Source organism: Alosa pseudoharengus, unplaced genomic scaffold (assembly GCF_046254945.1).
Source record: "Alosa pseudoharengus isolate Yale_2024_CS ecotype anadromous, Long Island Sound unplaced genomic scaffold, YU_APseudo_1.1 YU_APseudo_1.1_scf_21, whole genome shotgun sequence".
NCBI classification, from domain to species: domain Eukaryota; kingdom Metazoa; phylum Chordata; class Actinopteri; order Clupeiformes; family Clupeidae; genus Alosa; species Alosa pseudoharengus.
Genome location: NW_027468674.1, coordinates 32,213,018 through 32,237,891, shown reverse-complemented (window position 1 = coordinate 32,237,891; position 24,874 = coordinate 32,213,018). Strand labels below are relative to the sequence as shown.

Sequence of the window (24,874 nt, the reverse complement as noted above, 5' to 3'; positions counted from 1 at the left end):
ACATCTAACTATGCAAGCTGATGCTTTAATGCACTCTGTTTAAAAAGTACTTTAAGGGTAAGATGTTGAAATGACATAGCGGTGACTTCCTGGTCTGTAGACGACTGAGGAAAGGAAATCGCAAATATTATTTGTGTTTCCTCTCACCCATGACAGTAATGAGACACCAAAGGAAACACAGACATCATAACCCCAGAATGTGCAACAATGTCAAAATACATGCTGCCTGAAAAGCATACGACTCTTTCCATAAAATCAGCCCTCCAGAATGTGAGACCTATTTTCCGACGGTGGACCCAGTCCCTGACTGACGGCAGCAACTGGTGGGCCCTATTTGATTACTAATAAGAGAGATGTTCTCTCTGTCAGATACCAAACATTCTCCACTAAGCAAACAGCTATTTCAGCTAGTCAAACATTAGCATTGCTATCCACTGGTGGTGCATATTTTGCCCGGGCCCAACTCGTCGTCTTTCTCCTCCTGCTTTCATTTCTGCCTGTAGACAGCACAGCTCTCCCTCTGAGAGGAACTTTTTGCAACAGTGAGGTCTGTCAAATACCCGAGCTGCCTTCCCCTGCCAGTTCACAGGGCCACTCGCGCTCCCAGCGCTGGCATCAGACACGGAGGGTTCATGGTCATTTACTGCATGTGGGAGCAATGTGGATTCTGGATTTATGGAGCAAGGTGGACTTGTTCTACCTCACTAACACTTAAGAGCCTGAACTTCAAACACTGTCTTGTCCTCTGGTTTATGTCCGACTGACTCACTGTGGTTATTACAAGTGATTATTAAATTGCAATCATCAACAAATTATTTCTACTGTGAGTATTGCAGTTACTGCCTATTATCATCATAACAATTCTACTGTTTAAATCTGAATTAAAATCACACCAGGAAAATTTGTATAAAAAAGCGATATGTACAAGGTGATTAAACAGTACGAAAAAAATTCCCCTAAACATCAGTTCCAGTCATTGCAGCCCCCACAGTAATCAATTTTATACAACCACCCCCTAAAATTTTAATCACATGACCATCAGACATGAAAATTCCATTCTACACATACACACTTTAAAACACAACACCAGTGTAAAGGACTTTTTATGCAAGACTACACTATCCTGTGAACCAAACACTCATGTGGAGAGGCCAAGAAGTATTTCCAGTGCTAACTCCGAGAATAATGGCAATCAGATGGAGGGAAACAGAATGAAAACACTTGTTAACAAATGAGGATGAAGACGATCCACCTCTGAATTGAAAGCCAGCAGCTCACTAGGTATAAACTGCTCCTCACAGCACGAGGAGAGGCCGGCGAAACTGCTTCCCCTGACAACTCGCGAGCAATTACTGAATCCCCACAGAGACGACCAGGTTTCCAAGTCAACCCACCTGTGCATCACAACGGCGCACAACAACAAACAGCACAGACCAGGCGAGAGCTCAACCTGGCACAGACTTGGGAGGACAACAAGCACACATCTTGAGGACATGAGAGGAGAGACGTGGTGAACAAAACAAAAATGACGCCTTACCTGTCAATGATGACCGGGTCTGAAGGGGTCTCATTCCTGTTCCCACAACTTTTCTTGTCACAACACCGGCTTTGGTGGAAGAGGGAGAAAACAAATGTGACAGTCAAAAACAGGTTCAACTGAAGCCTTTTAACATATTGGTTAAGCTCTACTGTGTGCAATGGTTGGTTGGCAGTGTCTTTTTCATTGCCCCCCCCCTCTCCCACTTCAAATCAGTCATGAAGCTAGTTGATGATCATGGCCATGTTTGCCGCTGTTGATTGGTGTGGTTTTCTGAGAATCGCGCCGAATAAACATCTAGCAATGCGCTGCTGCTAAAAGATGGAAAACAACATGTTGTGGTGTTTGCCTTAGCAGTGAACTGAGAAGAGGCGATGCCAGGAGGCAGGGGAATAACTTTTCACAGCTTCAGCTTTTGTTTACCTCTAATTGTCAAGCTGTTATTTCTGGAGAGGATGCAAGATGCCACCTTCAACCAGTATTTCTGTGGGGCATTTATTAATTACAAGCTCAAAAGCCTGCATCAATCTTACACAAAGTGGTGACAATGCTTACATTTTGCAAAGGTTTACCAGTGGTACCACTGGACCATAATGGTGGGTTTAATTCATGCTGAAATTACACAAAAAATGTTATGCTACTTGTATTTGTTAAAGGAATACTTGTATAATGGTTACATGTCCAAATTAGCTAAATTAACACCATATGGTATGGAGAGTATGTAAAGCTCCCCAAAGCTGACAGCTAAAGTGATTAAAGAAAGTCTATAGTCCTCCTCTTATGACTCCCTTTCACATCTGTGCCTTTTCTACATACATAACAGTTCTGGAAAGGTGGGGTAAAATAAGGTCTTATCTCTAAAGCATACTTTCAGCAAGAATTTAATAACAAAAATAACACTGAGCTCTACTACATCTCAATATAGAAAAAAAATTACGGAAGGGGAGAGAGACTCTTTGTCCCCTTGAGTGAGGCGCTTATTCCAGCCCGGATTCATAAACGACCCAAACGTTTCTCATGTTCACACTGCAATATTCTGACCGGAGTCCACACGTGCTGCCTTAAAACACCGTGTCCAAGGGTGTGACGATTTAATAAATTGCTGCTATAGCTCAGGTAGTTTCATAACAATGAAGAACCATGCCGAGATTAGGTTAGCCTCGTGCGCATCAACCCTCAGCTCTCTCATGCGCGAGAGTTGAGTGGCTAACCAGACTCTTTCTGTTTTTAGCGATTGCAGAGGGGTGCATGTTTATGCATTTAAATGCTTCCGTATTCGTGCGTCCAGTCAAATGCATTCTGGAGTCCGATGTCATCAATGACCTGATTTCATTTTATTTAGCCTCACCGCAGTAGGCCTAATACTGACAGAAACTATCACTCTATCGTAACAACTGCAGGCCCAGTCAATAGAAAGACCAAAGTAACTGTTGAGAACAATACGCAACACAAAATATATCAACTCTCGATATGGCCTTCATGAACTGTTAACTATTAATTAATTAACAACACAACTGACCAACACACTGACCATGGTAGGGCTCATGTCAAAATGTACAAACCATAACGCAAAGCATAAAGATAACTAAATTCAAACATCAAACATTTTATTAACAGCGATAAATCAGAGAGCTTTCACGCAGAGGTGGTAAATTAATGTAGTACGCCATGCGTCAATAATGTTTCTTACCTGCACATGATTTCATGTGTAAGAAGGACACGGCACATTTCTGGGTTTTTGTCTTGGCCCTCATAAATAATAGCCTTGAAACAAAAAGATAGATATATTTTAGATTTTGCTTGGTTATGTTTTCTATGTAAAGAGTTACACATAGTACAAATAGAGCATGGCCAAGCATATTTAGTAAAATGCAAAACTATCTAAACAAATCCATGTATAATTAAAACACAATTAATATCAATTAAGTAGCCTATAATTGACGACTTCGCTATTTTTACAATTGAGTGTGTCACAAGTACGAGCATAGATGTCATTGACTGTGTGAATAAATAAAAAATATATTATTTCGTGCACATAGTCTACTGGTAGCCTATAGTCCATTCAACAACCATACTTATTTATTTGCATATATAAATAAGACACAGACCCTTTTAAAATCACTGTTTGGAAATATTGTCTCAGACACTCAAGAGAAGAGTAGTACAAGAGAGTAGCACCATAAAAACAATAATGTCACATGCTCGGACTTTAAGGCCTTTAAGATTTTTTTAAAATATTACAGCGGTAATGGAAATCAGACACATAATGCTTTTCAGATGCAGATGGGCACGGTAAATAATACCCATAACCGTATACATCAACGTGGTTATAATCTGCAGATATTTGGGGGGAAAGTGCTAATGGGCAATCTGTTGTTTATTTTGAGCGCTAACAATGATTTTTCTTTGGATAAAAAGCGGTGTCGGGGGTATGGTTGAGTAATTTTTGAGCATTGGCTTTAACAGATGGCGTAAAGCTGTAGGTGCGCTCGCCTTCAGTTCTTTTTTGCTCCGTCTCCCTCTCCCTCCCTCCCTGTGTCTATGATGTACTATGGTAGAGCACACTCCAACGCGCCCGCCTGTGACTACCGCGCGGACTCCAGTACAAAAGCAAAGCCGCGGCAGAAGGGGGAAAATACCAGTTCATTAACGGGAGGCCATCCAGTTACTCTGGCCGTCAGTAAAGGAACAAACAGAAAGCGTAAAATAAAAATAAGCAAAAATAAATAAGAGATAAACGCGTGAAGCGAATGATATAACTAGCCATCACTATCAAGACAACACTTCCATTTACTGTTAGGAGTCACTCATGATACAGTCAAATAAAGTATGTTATATTTTCTTGTGTTGGAGGAAATATTTAGTTGATATTTATCTCATTTTATTTGTAGCTTGCTTGGGTTGTATTTTAAGTGTATCTGCATGTGTTACTTGGGCAACGCGATAGTTATGTATATTGCTGTGATTTATTTTCCTCCCCTCTCCTGAAGATACGGAAATCCATAAACTGACTGTTCAGCGCCATTGACTCTTTGATCATGTACAGACCGCATCACCGAGATGTGAGATTAAACGTTCATTTTTCTGTTGTATTAGAGCTGCCAATACACGGAAAGACACAAGATAATATCAAATAGTGCTTAATAAAAAGGGACTCTTTCAAAAGGAAGAGTTCACTCTGCGATTCAGACAACAGCGATTATATGCAGGGGAAAAAACAGCTCTTGAGTAGGAAGCAAGATATTGCAACCAAGTGGTCCTCTCAATGCAGTGTAAATAGGATAGCCCATATTTCAAAACAGTCAATTGATATTGATGTAAAACATAGCATATGATGTGTGGAGTTTGAAGCTTAAATATATACTCCCTCAGTTGAAATAGTAAATGTGTTCCTTCTGAAGCAAAGTTTAAGTTGTTCAAAAGCGTGACGATAAGGATTCGGTAGGCAACTAAAATGAATTAATTGGGGCTAAACAAGGCGCGCGCACTGATAATGAACAATGCCTTTTTTTACTTCATGCATGACCTCTCAAATCGGCGGCCAATAAAAGTGGCTTTATAATCAAATTAACAGTAACATATTCAAGTATCTAATGTTGACAATATGATCCGAGCTGGCCTACTGTTACCAAAATGCATGGGGAACACTATCATTCACATCACTCAAATTACAGAAACGTGTCCAGTATTAAATGCTACAGAAACAGACGGATTCGGGAGACCCCTGGAGCTTAGAACTTGAATAATGGGGCAAGGATAGTTGTTCTCTGTCCGGTAAGAGGTCCACATTTGATGCTATTGCCACAACCCTCAATTAAAATAACCACAATTGAATTACTATTTTTATACTATTATAATATACACCAGAACACATCTGTTCCAGTATTGTACGCTACATAAAACATGTTCGTGGCTTTTTTTCATGGTTTGTGTTTAGATTTATTAAACATTCTGATAATGAATTATTATTCTGTGAGAATATCAAAACTAGACAGCGCGCAATTCCCTGTCAATCATGCAATAGCAAATAGCATAATGTAAAGGACTTACCTGTTTTGTCATGGAATCAATTAATCGTATGTAAAGGTCCTGTTCTGTTCTGACGCCTGTAAAAATAAGTCGCATGTTGCTTTAATTACCTAATAATCATTAAACAATATATTTACCACGGTTAATTTCACATCGCATGCTTTTCTACAGGGGTAATGTTGCACAAATAACAATAAAAATACTAAAGACATATGATGCGTAAGAGCTTTATGAAAAGAAAAAAAAAACTTTAACAAGAACAATAATAAATCACTGCAGAGTCACATTGTTCTACATACTGTAAACTAAATAGTCCTATGCATGGATAATCCAAAAACAAAAGTCAAATTCATAGGCTATAAAAAAAATACAAGGGCAAGAAGCTAGTAATGATGTGAAAGTCAGTTCAGTCTTCTCTGTCCTTTTTTTTTTTTACTTTTGCACTGAGTGGTAATTCTTACATAGAATCGGTTTAGATAATTGTCACTTACCGTTGCTGTACAATAACTGCAGTTTGTAATGTATCCCATTGTTAGTTTTTTCACTGTTTGGCTCCTGAAAATAAGCAACGTCTCAATCAGAGGTGTGCACTTATTTTTCACTCTTACTACACATGTCCATGTGCGACTACTTTATTCTGCAATAAATGTCTTTGAAGCATGCCTGGCTATATGTTTTTTCCAGTTCCAGACAAAAGTGTTTATTAATGTCCGAGGCAGGAGGTCTATAATTATTCTCATTTAACAAAATTAGTTTATATATATATATAAAATGTATGATGTTTTTAAAAATGGGGAAAGTGTTGTGTGGTAAGCTTTGACATTTGCAAGGAGCACCTATCAACAGTAAGTGCACGTGTGTACTCCACGACCTAGTTTTACAGTGTTAAGTGCATAAGTTTAAGTGAAATTAACACGATAAACGCTTACTTTCTCCTTCTCCACAAAGTCCACAAAAGCGGTCCTTTCGATTTCCACGGGCTGTCCCTGTCTATCATACAAAGCCAGGACGAAGTGGAAAAAATTGGATTTTCTGAGGTTGGATGGCGGTTGCTTTTCATAATGTGCCCGAGCCAAACCCACACCGCTGCGGGGAAAACACAAGAAACCATCTCGGTTAAATAGGGAGATACACTTGAGATAGATGCAGCTAATGAAAACATTGGAGATGGCGAAAGCACGTTTTAGAGACAGGAGATTTCTTGATTTGTCACTTTAACAGTAATATGATGTAATGAACGGAGGGAAAGGGGCTGAAGAGGTGCACTGGGAGATTGTAATTGATACATGGCATTGTGGGGATTTAGGGTCGATCTGAGAAATGCATTAAAAATCGGATGTTTTGGCAAACGTACCTTTGGGCGGCAGTTTGAGCATCCACTACCCCAGCTGTGTGCATCCACGATCGGACCGGATTCATCCCACTGCCCAGTGGTTCCTCTTTCATAGTCGTCCCTCCTCTTGGTATATTTTCCTGAATTCCAAACATTAAAACAGTTTTCGTACAAACCAGCTCCAGCCAAAGAAGTGAAATTAGAAACGCGCTTCGTGCGTCTTTTCTCCGAGAGTCTCGAAGACACGAGGAAGAGTTCCTTCTTGATTTGTAGCAAGAAAACCCAGTTCACAAGTCTTGTTTCCGTCTTCAACTCGTCCTGCGTTGGCACGACATGAAGAATTTACAGAGTAGGAAACTGATGCCTCTCTATGCTTGTTGGACCGTGATCCTTTCGCCGAAGAAGTCGCTGAAATATCAGGATATTGTTGGTGTTTCTTTTCAATTCGCTAAAACATTTCTTGTAACTTTGTGATGTGTTGATGCTCTCAGGCTAGTGTCATCCTACAACAGCATCAAAAAAGCTTCAGGACACTGCTGAATCGACCACTTCTGGCAAGGCGCTCCAGCTCCAAAAGACAAATAAACGAAAAAATGATTACCATGGAGGTGTTCCCGGACACAGGAGAGGTTGATGAGGGGCCTTTAGCGTCTTGCAGAATGGATGGAAGCATACAAAACTCAGCCCTCTATCCCCTAGGAATGGAACCTTTCCCGGGAGCCAAAACTCTAAGCCCACGGGATCCGCACTGTCAGAATGTGACGCGCACTGGGCGTGGCTTTGACCAAATATGGAAGGCTGACAATTCCTGTCGCTGGCGGTGCTTGAATCTGTGAGTGCGCTACATACTACTACTATTCCTGCAACCTGAGAACCACATCGCCACTTTTCCTTTCATTGACAAGGTTCTCCTTCGGAATGAACATTTTATTGAGTTGTGAGCTATTGACTCACAATAGCCCCACTACAAAACGAACAGGGCATTGCAAGATGTTGCTAAATGTTATTAGGAATGCAATTAATGACTTAGTGCAGGTACGTCATGTTACTCTCGTTATTGCTGCATTTGTAATAACCGAAGAAGAGCCAGGGAAAAGTATGAAACAAGTCACACATTCTACTGAATACGATGAGAAGTAGGCTATCAGTAGTCACTGCAAGGATGCGTTGCGCGCGTTGTGATTTAGGAATCACAAAAAAAACATTACCCATGTCAGATGCTCAGTGAGTGTGACATGCAGATGACAGTCACGGTTCGGAAGACCCTTATTAGACACTGATGTGAAGCACTGTTTTGACCACTGACAACCAATGGATTTACAATGCACAGCAACACGTAGCAATTTGCGAGGCTCTGAATAGAGCATACGTCCAAAATCCTTTTGCGTAAACTGATATTTATTATCAAGAAACATGACATGTAAATGCATATGCTGGGTAGGCTACACGTTGTGAGCGGAGATGAATATATGCAGCTCAATGCCCAAGCTATGTAATTCCCTTTAAAGCCCAAACTATGTGGTCTTGACATAAGCGATTCCATGCACTGATTGTCTGATACATAGTTTTTTCAGTAGGCGATAATTCTCGTTAATTTTGGTGCACTTCCTCCACAGCACTGGGAGCAAAGTTACCTAGGGGATACAGTGGCCAACCTCCCCGGCTGTGGTGCGGACCGTGGATGTCTTTTACTATAATACATACACTATTTGTATGGAGTAACAGCTACCGATTTTGATGCGCAGTCTTGTAGGGGTTGCAAGGCAGAAGAGTCATATTGTCAGTTGTCAGGGTGTGTATGTTCATATTTTAATTAATCGACAAAAATCGAAGTCCGACTTGGGTTATCAAGGGACTAGCAGCCCTGTGCACTAAAGGGGTGGGATGGGGGACGTAGAAAGGAAGAGAGATGTGTTTTAGAGAGCAATCTATTTTGCTGGTGTTGGGGGTTAATGACTATTGCCAAAGATAAGTGAATTATCAAAGCTGTTGCTCTTGCCTCGTCTCAAAATCCATTACATTGCCTGGTCGTCTAATTAAGTACGTAAGTATAATAAAATTATATTTTATGATTATTTTAGTAAATAAGATTACATGTTCAAAAAAGATTAGTAAAATTTAAGTACTAAATATACATTATATTTTGAAGTTTTAAATTTGACGTTACGCACGTGTAAACTGCTTATGAACACTATGTTGAAGGGTGTGTGTAATGTTGCCGAGCGTCTTTTCTTAAGATGGCATGCTCTGTGTATAAGTGAAAGGCGATTAAAAATGTCATCCTTTTCATTTGTAACCAACATATACACGTGCTTATTTAGACATTTAAAACAACTTGAATCGTGCGTATATTTATCAACGGCTGTATTTTCAATGGTTGAAAAAAGTTATCGCTTAGCCTATGTACTGTATCTCTACAACAGATTACAGATTAGGGTGATCTCAATCTGATTACCAAATTAGGGTTTTAAGACAAATCCTTTTAAAGCTGATACTGTTCACTGGAGAAGCAGAGGAAAAGTTCGACAACCCCATCACGTAGGTAACGATCCTGTCCTAAAAAGGAGTTTTAAACCTTATTTGACAACAAATGCAGCTGCCCCTCTATTTTGGAAGATATTAGGCGAAAATGAATGCAAATCTGTGTTCAGAAGCCATCTGGACAGAAATAGGGGAATCAGCTGCTCTTCACAACAGGCGCTGAGCCTGAATCTATTTCAGCTCATTTTCTAGGATCATCTGGTCCTGGATCCAAAGCGTGGAAAATGCGCTCTTTAATTCACCAACTTTTACTTTTGACTCTTCTTAAAGGCTTCCGCGTAGGCTAAATAAATTAGGATCAACAAATGTACAGAAACTTTGTCTCATTCACAATGTCAGTGTAAACCATTTTCATGTGATATATGGGTTAATGTTAGGGGAGAGGCTGTCATATGCTGAGTACATTGCACACTGTGCATAGACACAGATGTGGTCACACCAGAAGAGGACAATTCCAAACTGTAGTCTATGTGCTATTTTACATGATCACAAATGATTGATTAGGACTATAAAATAACTTCAAATGGCGAGATAAAATAAACATCAATACCACATTATAATTATTGACGACAATAATAATAACAATAACAACAACACTAACAATAACAATAATAATGATAATAATACTGATAATAATAATACCAACAATAATAATAATATATTGTGTAGGCATATGTAGGCTATTTGAAATTGCACAGCCCTGTAGAAATGTAAATGTTATGTCCCCAATGTTAGATCTTATTTTGAGAAGTGTGCTAATAGTAGACACCGGACAAAAGGAAAGTTACTCATGCAGAAGGTGTGTGGCTTTGAATAAGATTTGCTTGGTGTTGCCAAGACCTCCCGAAGAAACGACCCTCCTCCTTATTGTGTGTGAAGTGTTCCTTTTGTGTGAATTTACGGGGTGAGGCTTCAATGATCCCCCACAAATTTGCATTTAAATAGCGACATCAACCGATTCGCGTGCCACACACCAGTGGGTTTCCCAGATGTCAAGGCAAAGTCAGTCAGATGGCCATTGCCCAGCTGTCCTCTGCACATCATACCAGCGCATAGAGCAAGCTTAAATATACACCGATTTCCTATTTGCAGCCCTCGTCGGCCAGAGCGGCAAGTCTGTAATGTTAGATGCAAGCCCAAGACGCAACCGCTGCCTACACATCATGAGACGAGAAGCGCGTTGAGCCAACGTACAGGGATGGGAGCCTCATCAGTACATGTACAGCATAATAGTTGAAAAAAGGGCCAAATGATTCATTATTTTTTCCAAACACACAAACGTTAATGGAAAGTCGAGTTGAAAGAAAGTTGTGCAGTTCCTTGAAACAGACCAAATTAAACTTAAAACCATGCTGCGTTTAATTGACATTCATTCATAGCAAGACGCATCCTCGTCTGTGACCGAGGCACTATCCACACGTCCAATCACTCGGTACAAACACTTCATAATAAAAGTTTAAAATGCTGGCAATGTGTAAGTTAACCACGTAGAGCGATCGCTTGTGATGCAGTAGCCTATTCTGGCATTGTGTGTGTCCAGAAGTGTAGGCTACTGTTTGCGGAAAATAAAATAGTCCATTGAAGCACCAGTGATTCAATCTAACGCGTATCTTACATTTGCCCCGTCAAACAATTCATAAAATTCATAAAGAAATATCGCCTTCTAATTACATTAATATATTTGTAGGCCCCAACTGCGTCTTTCCTGTGACTTAGGCTAATAACAAATTACTGGTTTCTTGTTGAACTCGTCACAGGCCTATGCGCCTAGTCTAGTGAGTTTGTGTGCATGTAGAGCGTGCGTGTTTGTATCTGAGCGTGTGTGTGTGTGTGTGTGTGTGTGTGTGTGTGTGTTTGATGGTGTGTGTGTTTGATGATGTGTGTGTGTGTGTGTGTGTGTGTGTGTGTATGTGTGCAACGAACATCCGAAATGAAAACGTGCATTGCACACTTGCGCCAAACATCAAGATATTCAAGGCCAGATATTGCGTGATATTTTTACTGCATGAGTCATGTTTAACGAGTTATTTCTTAATCATGGCAAATATGAAAGTGTGGTGACTATTGTTATCAATAGTGATAACAGATATTCTCAAAATCGTGAAAACCTTTAGGCATATAAGATTGCATGTGTTCGGCTGTCTGATAGACCTATGTTCAGCCATAACGAGAGAATCAAATTAGTAGTAGCCTATGCATATGGGCAATGCTAAGGCCTATTTTCGAAATTACATTTCTATAAACAGGTTTGTTTCAACCCAAATATTCAACTTGAAGGCAGTTCAACTGTGACATAGCATATTCCTTATTTTAAAATAATTAAATAATGGGTAAAGTTTAATATAGCCTACACATAACAAAAAGAGTTCTGTTTACGCTGTTCAAATACACGAAAGTACAAATGACTTGGTTTCAAAGGCAACACAAAGCCTGATTCACTCTCAACTTACGGTCAGAACATTTTCCTGATTGAAATTTGACAAAGAGCGCCTCCTTTTGGCAAAGTAGCATATGAGTCCGAGATCAATTTGCTCTTCACCGAAGCATCATCATATTCAATGAAGTATAGCATACTTTATTACATTCCTTTAGCTCGTCTGCCTTATGTAGGGTTAATGATTTAGGCATAAGTTAATGATAGCCTAAGAACTATTTATAATTTTAGTGCTGGACAAAAAAAGTGGTGTTGTCCTTTCAGTAAAACATCGTCTTGTAAGTTTCTTTTCTTTCTGATCTGCTCATTTCAAGCTAAAAGAAAAGGTCAGCTAAAGCATATTTGGAAAGATTTTTTTTAAAGAGTTAATAATGTTTGCATGGCTATGAATTATTATATTATGTTTTATTATAGCAAACATACAGACTGGGCGTGCAGAATGATTTGCGCTGACACATGTTGATAAATCGACGGAAAAAATAACCCTTTAATCCAAAAAGTTCACAAAACCTGTTTTAAACTTAAGTAAAACTAACGCATGCTAGGTTGCATGAATGCAAATAAAGAAGAACTAAGGGCACCTTCACTGTGGAAACAGTCTTCGATTAGGTCATTTTAGATATTGTAATTGGCTTTAATTAAACATGTATCGTTCTAATTAACTCTGAAATTTCAGCAACCTCTGGGACGCTGGTGTCAGCTTTGATACCGTCAGTCCAGATGTCCTAATACAATCCAGTCTTCAATTAAAAGTTTAAATATATCACAAGTTGAAAAACTGTAACAGTGCAGTGTATAGGCTACTGTGCAGTTTTCCGTCTTAACATTTTGCGTGTTTTGCCATTGCGCATCCAATAGCTAAAAATGAATTATTATTATTATTATTATTATTATTATTATTATTATTATTATTAGTGTTGTTGTTATTGTTCTAAATAAATCCTGTATAATTACATTGAGCCTTGTGCCCTGTTATGGACACATCCAGCATTTATTTGACTGTAAAACACGTGAAAATGGTAAATTATGTCAAGGGCTCAGTTGCCATATAATTAGCATTTTCATTCTGATACTAAAATGAAGAGGGAGAAGCTGTGCGGTTTTGGGCGCCTTCAGCGTTGCCCGAGGCAATACCGATATAAAGAAGGAGAAAAAAACTGAATAAAGAACCTGAGACCTATTCTAGACAATTAACATGTAAAATATCCAGTGGAAATCGAGTCTGAAAATAAATGTAGTTGGGTCAGCTCAACCTCACGTACAGCCTTAGTGATAAATTAGGTTCAACGATTTAAAAGTTTACCTCAAAGGTTTGAGGGTGGATGCAGTGCACATCTCGAAGCGCAAGTGCGCGTTAAGAAAGTAATGTTTAAACCAATGAATAGGCTATGTGAAAATCATGTTATTTTTTTTTTCTTTCCGTATTTAGTCTATTAGCATCAGAGTTATGGATTCAAATGATAACATCTGGACGATCTCGCAATTGGGACAGAGAAAAAGCAGATTTCTCTCTACAGATTCGTTCTAACACGCCCGTGGGTTAAGTCATTGCCGGATTTACTGGCTCCAAACTCCATTTTGTGGTGATAGTGCCCCACCTACAGGCACCTTGAGTAAGACCTTTGTTGCAGAGTGATATGAGCCCTTTAAGGAAATAGTGGTCAAAATAGGCTTAAAACATACAAGCAAGGTTTTCAGGTGAAAGAACAATTAAAAAGCATGCATATGCATCTTTATTTCTAAAATAGGCCGGAAAACTGTGATACATTAGAGAAGAACCTATTTATGCATAGAAATTATGCTTGATTAGGAGAGCCCCATATGGTTAAGCAAATTACAAGTTGTCAGATGGATATTGTTGCCTCGATCACAATGACAATCAGTCAACAACCAACCAGATTATTGTAAATAAACGGATACTGTAAATACATAAACAAAAATGTGTGCACTATAATGACTAGTTAATTTCTTTATAAATGTACCTTGTCTGTAGCCTTCAAATTCCAACTGGTGTTGCAGTTGGATGATCATGCACACATGGGCCTGGTCGGACTAAGAAGGGAGGAAAACCTTAATGTAACAAACTTTCCAACAGGGCATGATTAGAGGTGAATTATATTAATAATCAAACTATCAAATATAATGTGCAGGTAAATTGGACAGTTGTTCCCCAAATTGATTTGGATGGCATCCAACATAGAATATGTCTAGAAGTTTTATGTAGAAGTTTTGCTAATCCTTCGCTTTCATTACTGCACCAACTCTTTCTCCATGTGTGCATCACATAAATAAACTAAAATAACAAAACTATTGGAAATATATAATATCATTCATATTACAGAGATGAGACCTACTCAGTGTCTGCTGCATGAGATGAGATGCACACTCAGGAGCATTGTTGTTCATCCTATCTGACTGAGAGAATGAAAAGCTGATCAGAAATGATCACATGACTTCATTTGTTGTTCACCTGCAAAAAAATGGCATTTCTTAACCTCCAGCCCCCCCCCCCCCCCCCCCTCCACACACACACACACACACTCCAAATAGACAACGTTATGTGCTTCAGTTCCTGTGGTTCTTGGGCCTTAATAATGAAATCACTTAGAGACTTGTATTACACTGTCAAAATGGCAAAGAGGCAACATAAAGGGAGTTCATCAGTGGATTGACAACTTATCTTTCTCATGTTGTGTAGTTCTTAAACAAATGTATCAGTTTATTTCTTTTTGGCAGTGACCGAATATTTCACAGAAGTCTTTTTGAGTCATTACAATGTCTGCATTGTGAGAACAAGGTTGAAGCTGACTGGAATTCAAATATACATCCTCCTCCCCAGTACAAACGTATGAGATTGTGTCAGACAGATTTGTGTGCATTGAAAAGTTCCCTCCAACAAATCTCCATAACTCCACTTGGCAGCGAAGACATAGGGTTGCTGAAGGAGGGACCACTGGGGCTGGGCTCGCGCAGAGCGGCAGTGAAGAGACCGCCCATGGGCCTCACTCTCTGATGCCCATACCTGTAGTGGCAGCCCACCCAAGTAGGACAGGAGCCCTGTAAAAACATCATCGAAGACTGAACCTTTTCACGGAGCACTCGGTGGGAGCGAAAACAGCCGTGCTAAGATTTCGGGTCCTGACATTGCATTGCATTGTGCATCAAACCCAAAACAGGTAGACTGCAGACAGCTGACAGGCTGCATACTTTCACAAACCTAGCCATGACCTGAATGTGATTGCGCGTGCTTACAGTCGAGCACAGAACTCTGTGGCGTGGGTGGATGTTTTGAGGGAGTGGAGTAGACGATGTTTTGCTCAAGTAATTATTTGTGTTTGCGGAAGTAGCCACATCCAATAGCACGCCAGCAAATGATATATTCATTCCACCCGCTGCTTAGACAACTGGGGGATTTAGATTGTTGGAGAGAAGGTCTGCGGCATCAGAGCCCTAAGAGCAGAGAGTGTCAGTAGTGGCAACTCATGCAGATGTGTGAAGCTCCTTCATTAGCAGAGGGGAGAGGGAGGGCTTTGCTGTGAAAACACCAAAATAATGGCAAGTCGCTATTGTTCACAGAAAAGGTGAATGGCTTGAGACATTGGAGAGTGGCACGGAGGTGGAAAAAAATGTAAACACGTTTTAAATTTAAAACAGCAGATGCATACGCGTGGGGTTAACACCATTTATTCATTTTTCACAAGCAAGTATTTTTCACTGTGTGCGCGTGTGTGTGTGCGTGTGTGCCTATGACAAGTTTGTGTGAAGAGTGATACTTGATTCACGTATGGGTTCAGGTATGATACACCACTCATCTATGTGTTACTTTCAGAATATGATTATTGTGAACAAAGCACTATTATGATAGCACAGGATGTGGGTGTGTTGCATAAACCACACAGACTGTATTTTCATAAAATTGTGGGCTAATTGCTGTACAAAGCTTGTATAAGGCTGATTTATGCAATACATTTTAGCCTAAGAAATTCTGAATTTCCTTTTGTTGTTTGTTGACTTGACAAGAAAGGTCAAATACATATTCAGTTGTTTTACAAGATGTACTCGAAGTAGCTTGGGAATAGTTTTCGGGGAAAGTTGTTTGTATTACTGTATTTCCACAATTTCCGGGTAAATAAATCCTGTATTATGCATAACTATAGGGGAGAGATATACACACAGTGAGACAAAAGCAGTCTAAGGCAATTGTTAAATCTCTCAGATGTAGGCCTATTGAAAACATCCATATATTCTATAGTAAAACTTCAACATCAATGTTCCAACTTATTTTTGACTAATCACTACATTATAAAGAAGCACTAATTAGCAAAATGAGTGTTCATCACACCCATTGGCACATTATTTTCATCTCTTGTGGTTGGATTTCCTGGAGGTTCCTGTTTTGCGATGTAAACAGTTTTGCAGACCCACAATAATTGCACAGAATGTTAACACAGCAATTATTTCTAAGGAATCTGAATGTTTGCCCAGCTACAGCACTTGCACTGTGTTAACACGTTCCCCATGTTTATGCGGTCTTCATTTATATTTTGCCCTAATTAGCAAAAGCTCCAGTGATGTGCTGATTTGGATTGAGTGCTCGAGGTAAAGAAATAAAGCATTTAATTACGAAGGGTTCAAGTCCGATGTAGTTTGTGGACCTAGGAGAAGCCAGTAAGCCACCCAGAGTATGCGAGTCAAGTCGTTAACCTCTATGAGAACAGGATGTGTCTTAATTCCTTTTACCTTTTACTTCTCTCCCCAAGGGACGGCCAGTAGGTTCACAACATCTTTGACATGGATTTTATTTTAACCTTAGGTGTGTGGATCAGCCATAAACATATCCAAATTCCCCACCACTCGAGAGACTCAAGACTCAAACAAGCCAATGGCACTGCCAGTGTGACGCTGAAAGCATTGCCAATTCACATTCCTCTTCTTATTCTTTATGGGCACTTGGAAACGAGCTAAAACACGGGGCATTAGTAGTCATATCTCCCCTCCTCCACACTTTGCTCCTCTTTTAGATGCTTCATTCGGTTCAAAACTACCTGCTTTCCCTGACACGCTGCCTGACATTAGCTGTCTTTGAGAGTCCTCTGCTTTCATGTGTTTTGTAACGCTAACAGTGCCTCCACCATCGGCTGCGTCTGACTGCTGACTGGCAGGTCGACACAAGAATGGCACTCTGCATACCATGTATGTTGCAAACGTCTTCAGGGACTGCTTTGAGCACACAGAGCGCTGTCAAGACACAAGGCATAAGGCACAAAGGTGATTTCAGCTAAGTAAATAACCCTAACAATATACTAGAATCCTTTTTGCCATTGTTTTCCTGAGAAAAGGGGTCTGCTCAGGTCTCTTTTCCCAAGAGGGAGACTAGTAGAGGTTTATAGGGTTAAACTAGAAAAAGCATTTTTTTGCATCATTTTATTGAACATTTTCTAAATCAGCATACATGTATGTTCAATGGCTGCCGCTTCCTTTCCCACTAATATAGAATATGACCTTTGAGGCCATTTTCCGATGCCTCAAGGCCTGGCTTCCCGAAGCTTCTATATCATACTAGTGTGCAATATAGGGGAGAGTTCAGATAGGATCGTTTTTTGTTTATGTCCTTTTATTGACAAGTGACCTTCAAACTTTACAGCTCTGTTTGAATACTACTATTCAGTACTGATAAAGGAAATATCTTAAGCATCTTTTGGCCACTAATTGTATCAAGCATGAAAACCAATCCTGCAAATGTGTGCAAATTGCAATGTAATAATAAAAGACTGTGCAAGTAATGTGTCTTATTTATAGGGTGTCTTTTGTTTCCTGAATTTAGCAACTATTCCAATAACGCAGATAATAGTAATAAAAAACAGATGTTGATGTGGGCTCATTGCAAAGCAATTCCCTTACTTGTTAATTTTAATATTTAATACCTGAAAATGAAATGGGCTTAATAAGATTGCAGAACCAATGTCAATAACAAATCAATCTGTTCCAATGGGTTTGTAGTTCCCCCCTCAGTGTATAGTCCTTATAAATAAAGCAAATTAAAAATGTAACATGACTTTGTACTTTTCTGTAAATAAGCTATTGATTTTTTATCAGGATCTGTAGACTTCAGAGAAATGTTCAGTTGAATTAGTAAACGTAAAAGCAATCTAAAAAAAAAGCTCAAAAAAAAATTCTAATTAGTATAAGATGTGAATAAATTGTTGCTTTCTAAAGCAAAGGGTTATACACATGGTAATTCTTGTTTTATATGACTGAGGATTTTTGACTCACCAAGTTCCAAAATCTCTCCAAGGATCTCAGAGGAAGATTGTTATGTCAGCTGGAAAATCATTGAAAATAATGGAAACACATTAGCTGGACCACAGTCATGAGGCAGCATATCTTCTGACACCAAGGACAGACACCTTTATCAAGCTATTATTCAAACATTTCCTCTCTATCCACACACACAAAAAGACATCCACAATGTTCATAGTCCCCTATTGTGTGAGCTGTACATTCACAAAGGCTGTTGAAGCATACATCAAAGGGGAAACAAATAGTGCTTGCAGATTAGTCTTTTTTTGTTATGATTGTCCATAATACAATGTCATTACAAAGACTGCTTGGGTAGGATTTTGGTGCAGAGGTCAAGATTTTAGCATGTGTGTCCACCTGATTTATCATATACTCCCTAAGCACCTTATTTTCATTTATACTTTCATATATTAACATTGCCGGTGCACCGTAAATCAGATATATTTACTCCCGTTAAAACCACAAGGAGAATTAGTGACATTCTGCAACAGGAGCAAATCTGTATCATTAAAGAGAGCATTAAAAATGTGTCTTTGTGTTTGACCTTTTGTTCAGCATCTTTAGAGATTTCTGTTACTAAAGGGACTCGATTTTGTGGTGAAAAAGCCACAGGCTCCACGGGTATTGAGTTCCCATAGGGAACAATAACGAAAGGTTCACCTTGCAGTACATGAGTGTAACTTTAACTGGAATATTGTGGATCAAAGCCCCATAAACAAAGTAGGTGGAAATGCTGTAAGAGTATATGTGATCCAGTGAAGGACACATTCATGAAAGAGAAAGGGCCCAGGTTTAGGAAGCAGAGCACGGAGAAATAACTTGCCACCGCTTACCTCCTGATGGTGCCCTCGAATGCTCTGCCAACATTTGTCTATGGAATTTGTTTATTTATTTATTTATTTTATTTTTTGCTATTTTAAAGGCAATACTTGATTAATTAGTATATTTCTAAATTCTGCATTTCTGTATTACGAATTCACTGAGCTGTTTAAATGTCCAGACACCACATCTGTGTTTCATCACCTAGGTTAATAACAACAAAAACGCAGGTGGGCTTTTTTTTTCTCCCCAGTGCACCGTGACCTGCTGTTCTCTACAATAAAACTCTAATAGCCCCAGAGCCCCTGAGGACAAAACCAGCAACTTGGGCCACTTATGAAAATGTCAAGTTTGAGACGACACAAGCAGCAGGTCAGCAACAGTGGTGGCGGGGAGAGGAGCACGCATAACAAAGGGTTAACCTCAAAATAAACAGATGTGCACCTGTCATAAAAGCCCAGTGGAAATCGCTCCATCCCTCATTCATATCTTGAACATCAGATGGCAGGTGTCGGGCTTGACCAGCAAGAAAAGCTGCACATCCTCTCATCCATAACAACTGGCTACCTCATTACTGTCTTTATGAAGTGTTCAGGGGGCAGCCTTGATCTCCAAATATGAGTCTGAAGATGAGTTCTTTCCCCTTGCTTTATTAGGCGCTAAGCTCCTTACACTTGTAGCATATTGCAGCAGGTTACGAGCCTAAGCTTTATTGTCTTACATTATTGAAAATCTAGGCCCTCCGAGCCACGTCCTCCCTGAGGTCAAGCTTTGTCTGAGAACATACTCTCATTTCTCCTTGTACACCAGCCTGCACTGGGGGAGGACAGCAGAGATTGTGCTGGTAATACACTTAAATCCATCTTGGCTGACTTACGACAAACTTCAGCCTTTCCTGATGGTTTCTTTTGAGCTGAAGTAATTCCTTTAGACCTTACAAGAGCAGAGACAATGACTTATGAATACCAAGACATTGGCACATGACAAACCTCTATGAAAAACTCCAAGGTTTTGGGATTAATAATAATAATAAAAACTATATGGCAAAGGTACAGATATTAAAGGTATTATGTTTTTGTAGGATGACATTGTATATATTCTCTGTATTTGTATGCACTAGTTTGTGTATCCACAGTAATTAGGAAATAAGGTCTTTCCATGGACATTTTTTTTTTTTAGAAAAATTGCTGTGAAATAATGAGAAAAGAAAATGGCCCCTTCCCTCATGTACAAAATAGTGATCTATCATTAATCATATCTTTACACTCAGATACAGTGTTGTTTTTAACAAAAATGAATGAACTATGCAAATTACCACAAGAGCAAGACACAAGTTGCTGTATGACTCATGGAGATATTGAGCGTGAGGACCTGTGATTCGGGATAACAAAAGAGACCGCACAGCACCATCTTGTGTGCAGTGTGCAGAGGAAGGGGAACAGAGCTTTGGGATTTGGTGACAATACGGACTCATAACCAACACACAGGAATGAATACACTGAAACACCACTGCATAGGTGAGACATATTGCTATTATTAACATTCATGGTTTATACAAAAATGACATGGAACAAAATCCAAAAAAAGGTTTACATGGAACAAAATCCAAGAAAAGGTTTACGCTACACGGATACTACATTTTGAATGCAGATTTTTTAAACCTGATTTTACCCAACATTTCTTCAAATATATATATTTTTTAATTTGGACATTATAAAAGGGTAATTTTATATCTATAAATCCATTCGTATCTATGAGATACACCAATTAAATCAATCCATGAATAATTAAACTATTTCAATTAAATTATTGAAATGTTCCGAATTATTGTGTCGGTTATCTTTTTGTCAAGTCAAACATCACTAATTAATCAGACCACTCAGAATTACTCGACATTTTCTGAAATGATTCCATACCATATAACTATGCAAAAGGAAAAATAATTTGCATACCAAACAACAATTCTATTCCTAATCATTAATGACTGATCATAGCAACTCTACTCTCTCTCTCCAAGTGTGTCTGCATGTGTTACATTTTTGTACCAACTTCCTGGATTGGAGGTTCCCTTTGTGAATATCCATATAAAACTGGCATGGCTTTGTCCTGAGGACGGCTGTTTTATCAACTACACTGTAGTAGTACATTTAATTCATTCATCTAGAATGTGAGAAATCATTTATCCGATGACTGGCCATACAGCCATTACAAATACCTGGACATGTAAACAGCGTTGGAGCGGAGTTGTACAGTACTTGGCAGAGATAAAGTAAATGTGCAAGGCACTCTCTGTATGCATTGCGTTGCATAGTGCAGTAGGACAAGCATCTGGCATCTACAAAACAGGACTGGTTGGCCATCCTCTCACTTATGGCAAAGGCATTTCTGCAGAAGATCATCATTATCAATATCCCATGATGTGGTTAATGTGTCCCTGTATGGAAGACAGCAGAAAAGCATTGATGTGACATGGGTAACCTAAAAAAGAGCCCTTTTCATTCTACAAGGTATGTCTATTACCTTTACCAAAACAGAAATTCATTCACTGCCTTCTCCCAAGGTGTAAATAAAGTATCAACAAATAAACATTTGAATTTGAATTTCTCAACCAGTGAGATCAGCATGAGGATAACTTGGCCTTGGGGCAGATAGTTCTAAATGTGCATTTTATATCACTATAGATGGTTTTCCAAGAGGGTGAGAAATTCCCAAAATCCTATAAGTCAATAAAAGGCTATTTTAACTCAATTTAAGCTCTATTCACATTTTTAAATTTGCTTAAAGTCGAAATGGACTGGACTATATAAATCATAATCACATTCTGTGACTTGCAGAACACATCTGTTAACATCACTTACCGATTCACCCGCCATACATCTCGGGCAGCACTGTGCAGATGACATGCCTTGAGGTGTGCTCTTTACAGAGAAAAAGAACAAGTGAGAGAAAAAACTGGTCAGCTTTATCAAGGGCAAGGCCATTATAATTCAAAGTCGTGTGTGGTCAAGCATATTAAACTGGTAAGCGATCTGCAGTTTCATTCAAACCTCAAATGACTGAGTGAGTAGAGCAGATCAAAGAATGGATATTATTTCAGTTGATTACTTAAGAGAATACAAACAGAATGGTGCACTTGGCACTGGTTTATGGGGAGCGTTCATAAATTATGTCATGAGAGAACTTTGCTCTGGACCCATTAACTTATCAGACTTTATCAAAAGTAGCACATCTGATAGGATCCTGTTACACATTCACGACAGGACAAACATGAACGCCACAAAAAGCAAGATCATAGTCACATTTACCATGACAGGAACGACTTCGTTGCCTCTGTTTTCATTCGGTAGGACTTGCTGCTGGATCTCCCATGTATCCATGGGACTTTCGCCGACCGCGCCATATTCAATGTTGCGACAATGAACCACTCCACTGCACAGCCTTTTCTGCAAACGTAAACACAGTTTAAGTCCATACATCATGACTGATTAAGTAGCACTAACATTAATAAACCCCACTAATACACCCTACTCGTATAGCGTGTTATCTTATAAATGCATACGAGGCAGTAACGTTACAATAAAAGTAGTTGGCTAATGTTACAAGCTAATGTTATGACTCCCAACCTGCAGCGCTAGGAGTTAATTTAGCCTGCTAGCAACCTGACTCGCTGTTGTTGCTGAGGTAACTGTAATAGTCATTATTTATTTATAAATATATTTATATTATTATGTATCAATAGGCAAGTAACAGTATAACTACACTGCCTACCACAAAATATTGCATTGTAAACACAACGCTTGCAGTACAATCTACACATTCATCGCTAGCATAGCATAGCAAGGGCAATGTGAGTGATCTGTTAACGTTAGCTGTCGACATAAAGTTAACATAACATTAACGTTACCGGTTGACATTCCCAGTTACCATGCTCCTCTTCATGGCGTCGTTTATTGTGGAGAGGAGTAATATATTCCATCGACATGATTAGCAAGAAGTGTGTGGTTGTCCAAGTGACCGAGTTGTCCTACAACTTTTGAAACCTTAAGGTGGCTAACGTAACGTAAACTTTAACCTCGAGATCGCTTTTTAAGTCAAGTGGCTCGTTTCCTAAAACGGTTAACGTTATTATCATAGTCAACTGACTACATATATTTCTTCACACAGCAACAACACACTTAACCGACAACAGACTTAAAACATCCACGTTATACTAGCAGATAAATAACTAGCAGACAATACTGAGGACGTCCTTCCTGGTGTGGGTCGTACCATCTGTACTTTTTATGTTGGGCCTGTGATCACAGACATTACAAAAACATTACCGTTACCCAGCCAATAGGGCTTCGCGGAGTAAAAGACAACAGGATGTTGATGGAAGTCTGGTCTCAAGGCGACATGATTTTTTTGAAAACTCCACAGTAGGACCTTTCTTTTACTGTCTATGAGTAGGACAAGTAGGTTATGTTTTGTTTGTTTGTTTGTTTGTTTTAATTAAAGATTTTTGAATGCCCTGTGTAATGATTCAATGACCCACATAGTGCCTCTATTTGCAACATCAATCTGAACATTATAGCTAACTCTCTAACTCTAATTCCTAATGATGCATTTTGTCGACATAATTTGGATAGTTTCACAGAGGGAATTTTGAACATATCTTAGGCCTACATTTTCGCCATGTTTTGGGGATAAAATGTTACTTACAATAAGAAATGTAATAATGATTTGGCCTAAAACTGGGAAAGTTTGGTGTAACTGAAGTGGAGATTTCAGAATTGGGGAGACATGATTGAGAATGAGATTGAGAAATGGCTTATGGTTGTTTGAAGGGTAAAGGGCCTAGGCCTACTAATAGACCTCAAAATTAGTCAAAATGATAATGATAAGCCAATCTCAAAATTAACCAGTGCATGAAAAAAAAAAATGTTTTTGCTTGTACTGTTTCTCTGTATAGGCCTACATTGCATCAGTAGGCACACATACACCTGTTCTTAACAGTCTGTCCATCAAGCAATGGGTCCTGTAACCAGCTCCAGGGTTTGACTTACACCATGGGGCCATCAAAAGAATGATGATGTAGGCCTACTTGTATTTTTGGTCTGTGATGTATGTTATACTCCATTGCCCTACAAACAAAAAGGGATCAGATGGATAGATAGATAGATAGATAGATATGATCCCCAGGGGAAATTCAAGGTCTCAGTAGCATACAGACAACACACACACACATTCACTAACAGCAGAAAAAGTAATTAAAAGTATATAATATAAAAACACAACTAAGCAATAAGGACAGTAGAAGATAAAGAATATACTAAATATACTAAAATACAAATTATACTAACTAACACATTTAACTAAATCAATTGTAAAAACAGTATCTACATAGTGGTGATTAATCAATCCAAAGGCGCTTGCAATGACTGAGGCAGGGACTGAGCCTGTGATTCTCTGTGGATAGTAAGGTAAGGTAAGGTGCTCTGTGTGAGTGAGTGTCACGGTGATGCAATGGTGGTAGTGGTCATAGTGATAGTGCAAATGAGTAAGTCCAACAGTGCAACAGTGCAAGAAGATATTAACACGTTTATCAGTTGACCTAAAATATTAGCCCATTATAACGCCTGGGGCTAGGATCTAGGCTTGCTTGGTTGGTCTGTGTTTGGCTAAAACCAAAACTAGGCCTTAAGCCTGGTGTAGGCTAGGATACAACAGGTAGACTATGTAAAAAAAATGTTTTTAAAAATATCACAAATCACAGGAAATAGGCTACTACTACTACTACTACTAATAATAATAATAGTATCATTTAGGCCTAGCACTTTTCAAGCACAGAGCACAAAGTAAAATGATGAATAATGAATACATGCAGGCATTACACAAAATA

At 39.1% G+C, this 24,874-nt stretch overlaps 1 protein-coding gene and 1 long non-coding RNA gene across 20 annotated transcripts in view; both read right to left on the bottom strand.

Annotated features, from left to right (window-relative positions):
* The window catches only part of ebf3a (EBF transcription factor 3a), a 95,526-nt gene extending 87,823 nt beyond the window's left edge, over nt 1-7,703 (bottom strand). For all 19 annotated transcript variants that reach the window (XM_076298649.1, XM_076298662.1, XM_076298668.1 and 16 more), the window contains exons 1-6: nt 6,921-7,703; nt 6,496-6,652; nt 6,058-6,121; nt 5,588-5,643; nt 3,228-3,301; nt 1,538-1,606 (exon numbers count right to left, since the gene is read on the bottom strand). In XM_076298649.1, the coding sequence (XP_076154764.1) occupies nt 1,538-1,606; nt 3,228-3,301; nt 5,588-5,643; nt 6,058-6,121; nt 6,496-6,652; nt 6,921-7,054 (554 nt within the window). In that variant the 5' untranslated portion in view covers nt 7,055-7,703. The remainder of the gene's footprint in view (nt 1-1,537; nt 1,607-3,227; nt 3,302-5,587; nt 5,644-6,057; nt 6,122-6,495; nt 6,653-6,920) is intronic.
* A 6,202-nt stretch (nt 7,704-13,905) lies between these two features.
* Nucleotides 13,906-23,256, bottom strand: LOC143138175 (uncharacterized). The gene is made up of 7 exons (XR_012990154.1): nt 22,898-23,256; nt 22,299-22,436; nt 21,852-21,911; nt 20,309-21,427; nt 18,148-18,196; nt 14,229-14,289; nt 13,906-13,926 (listed from the first exon to the last, which is right to left on the bottom strand). It is a non-coding gene; the product is annotated as an uncharacterized LOC143138175 (long non-coding RNA).
* Between the last annotated feature and the right edge of the window lie 1,618 nt (nt 23,257-24,874).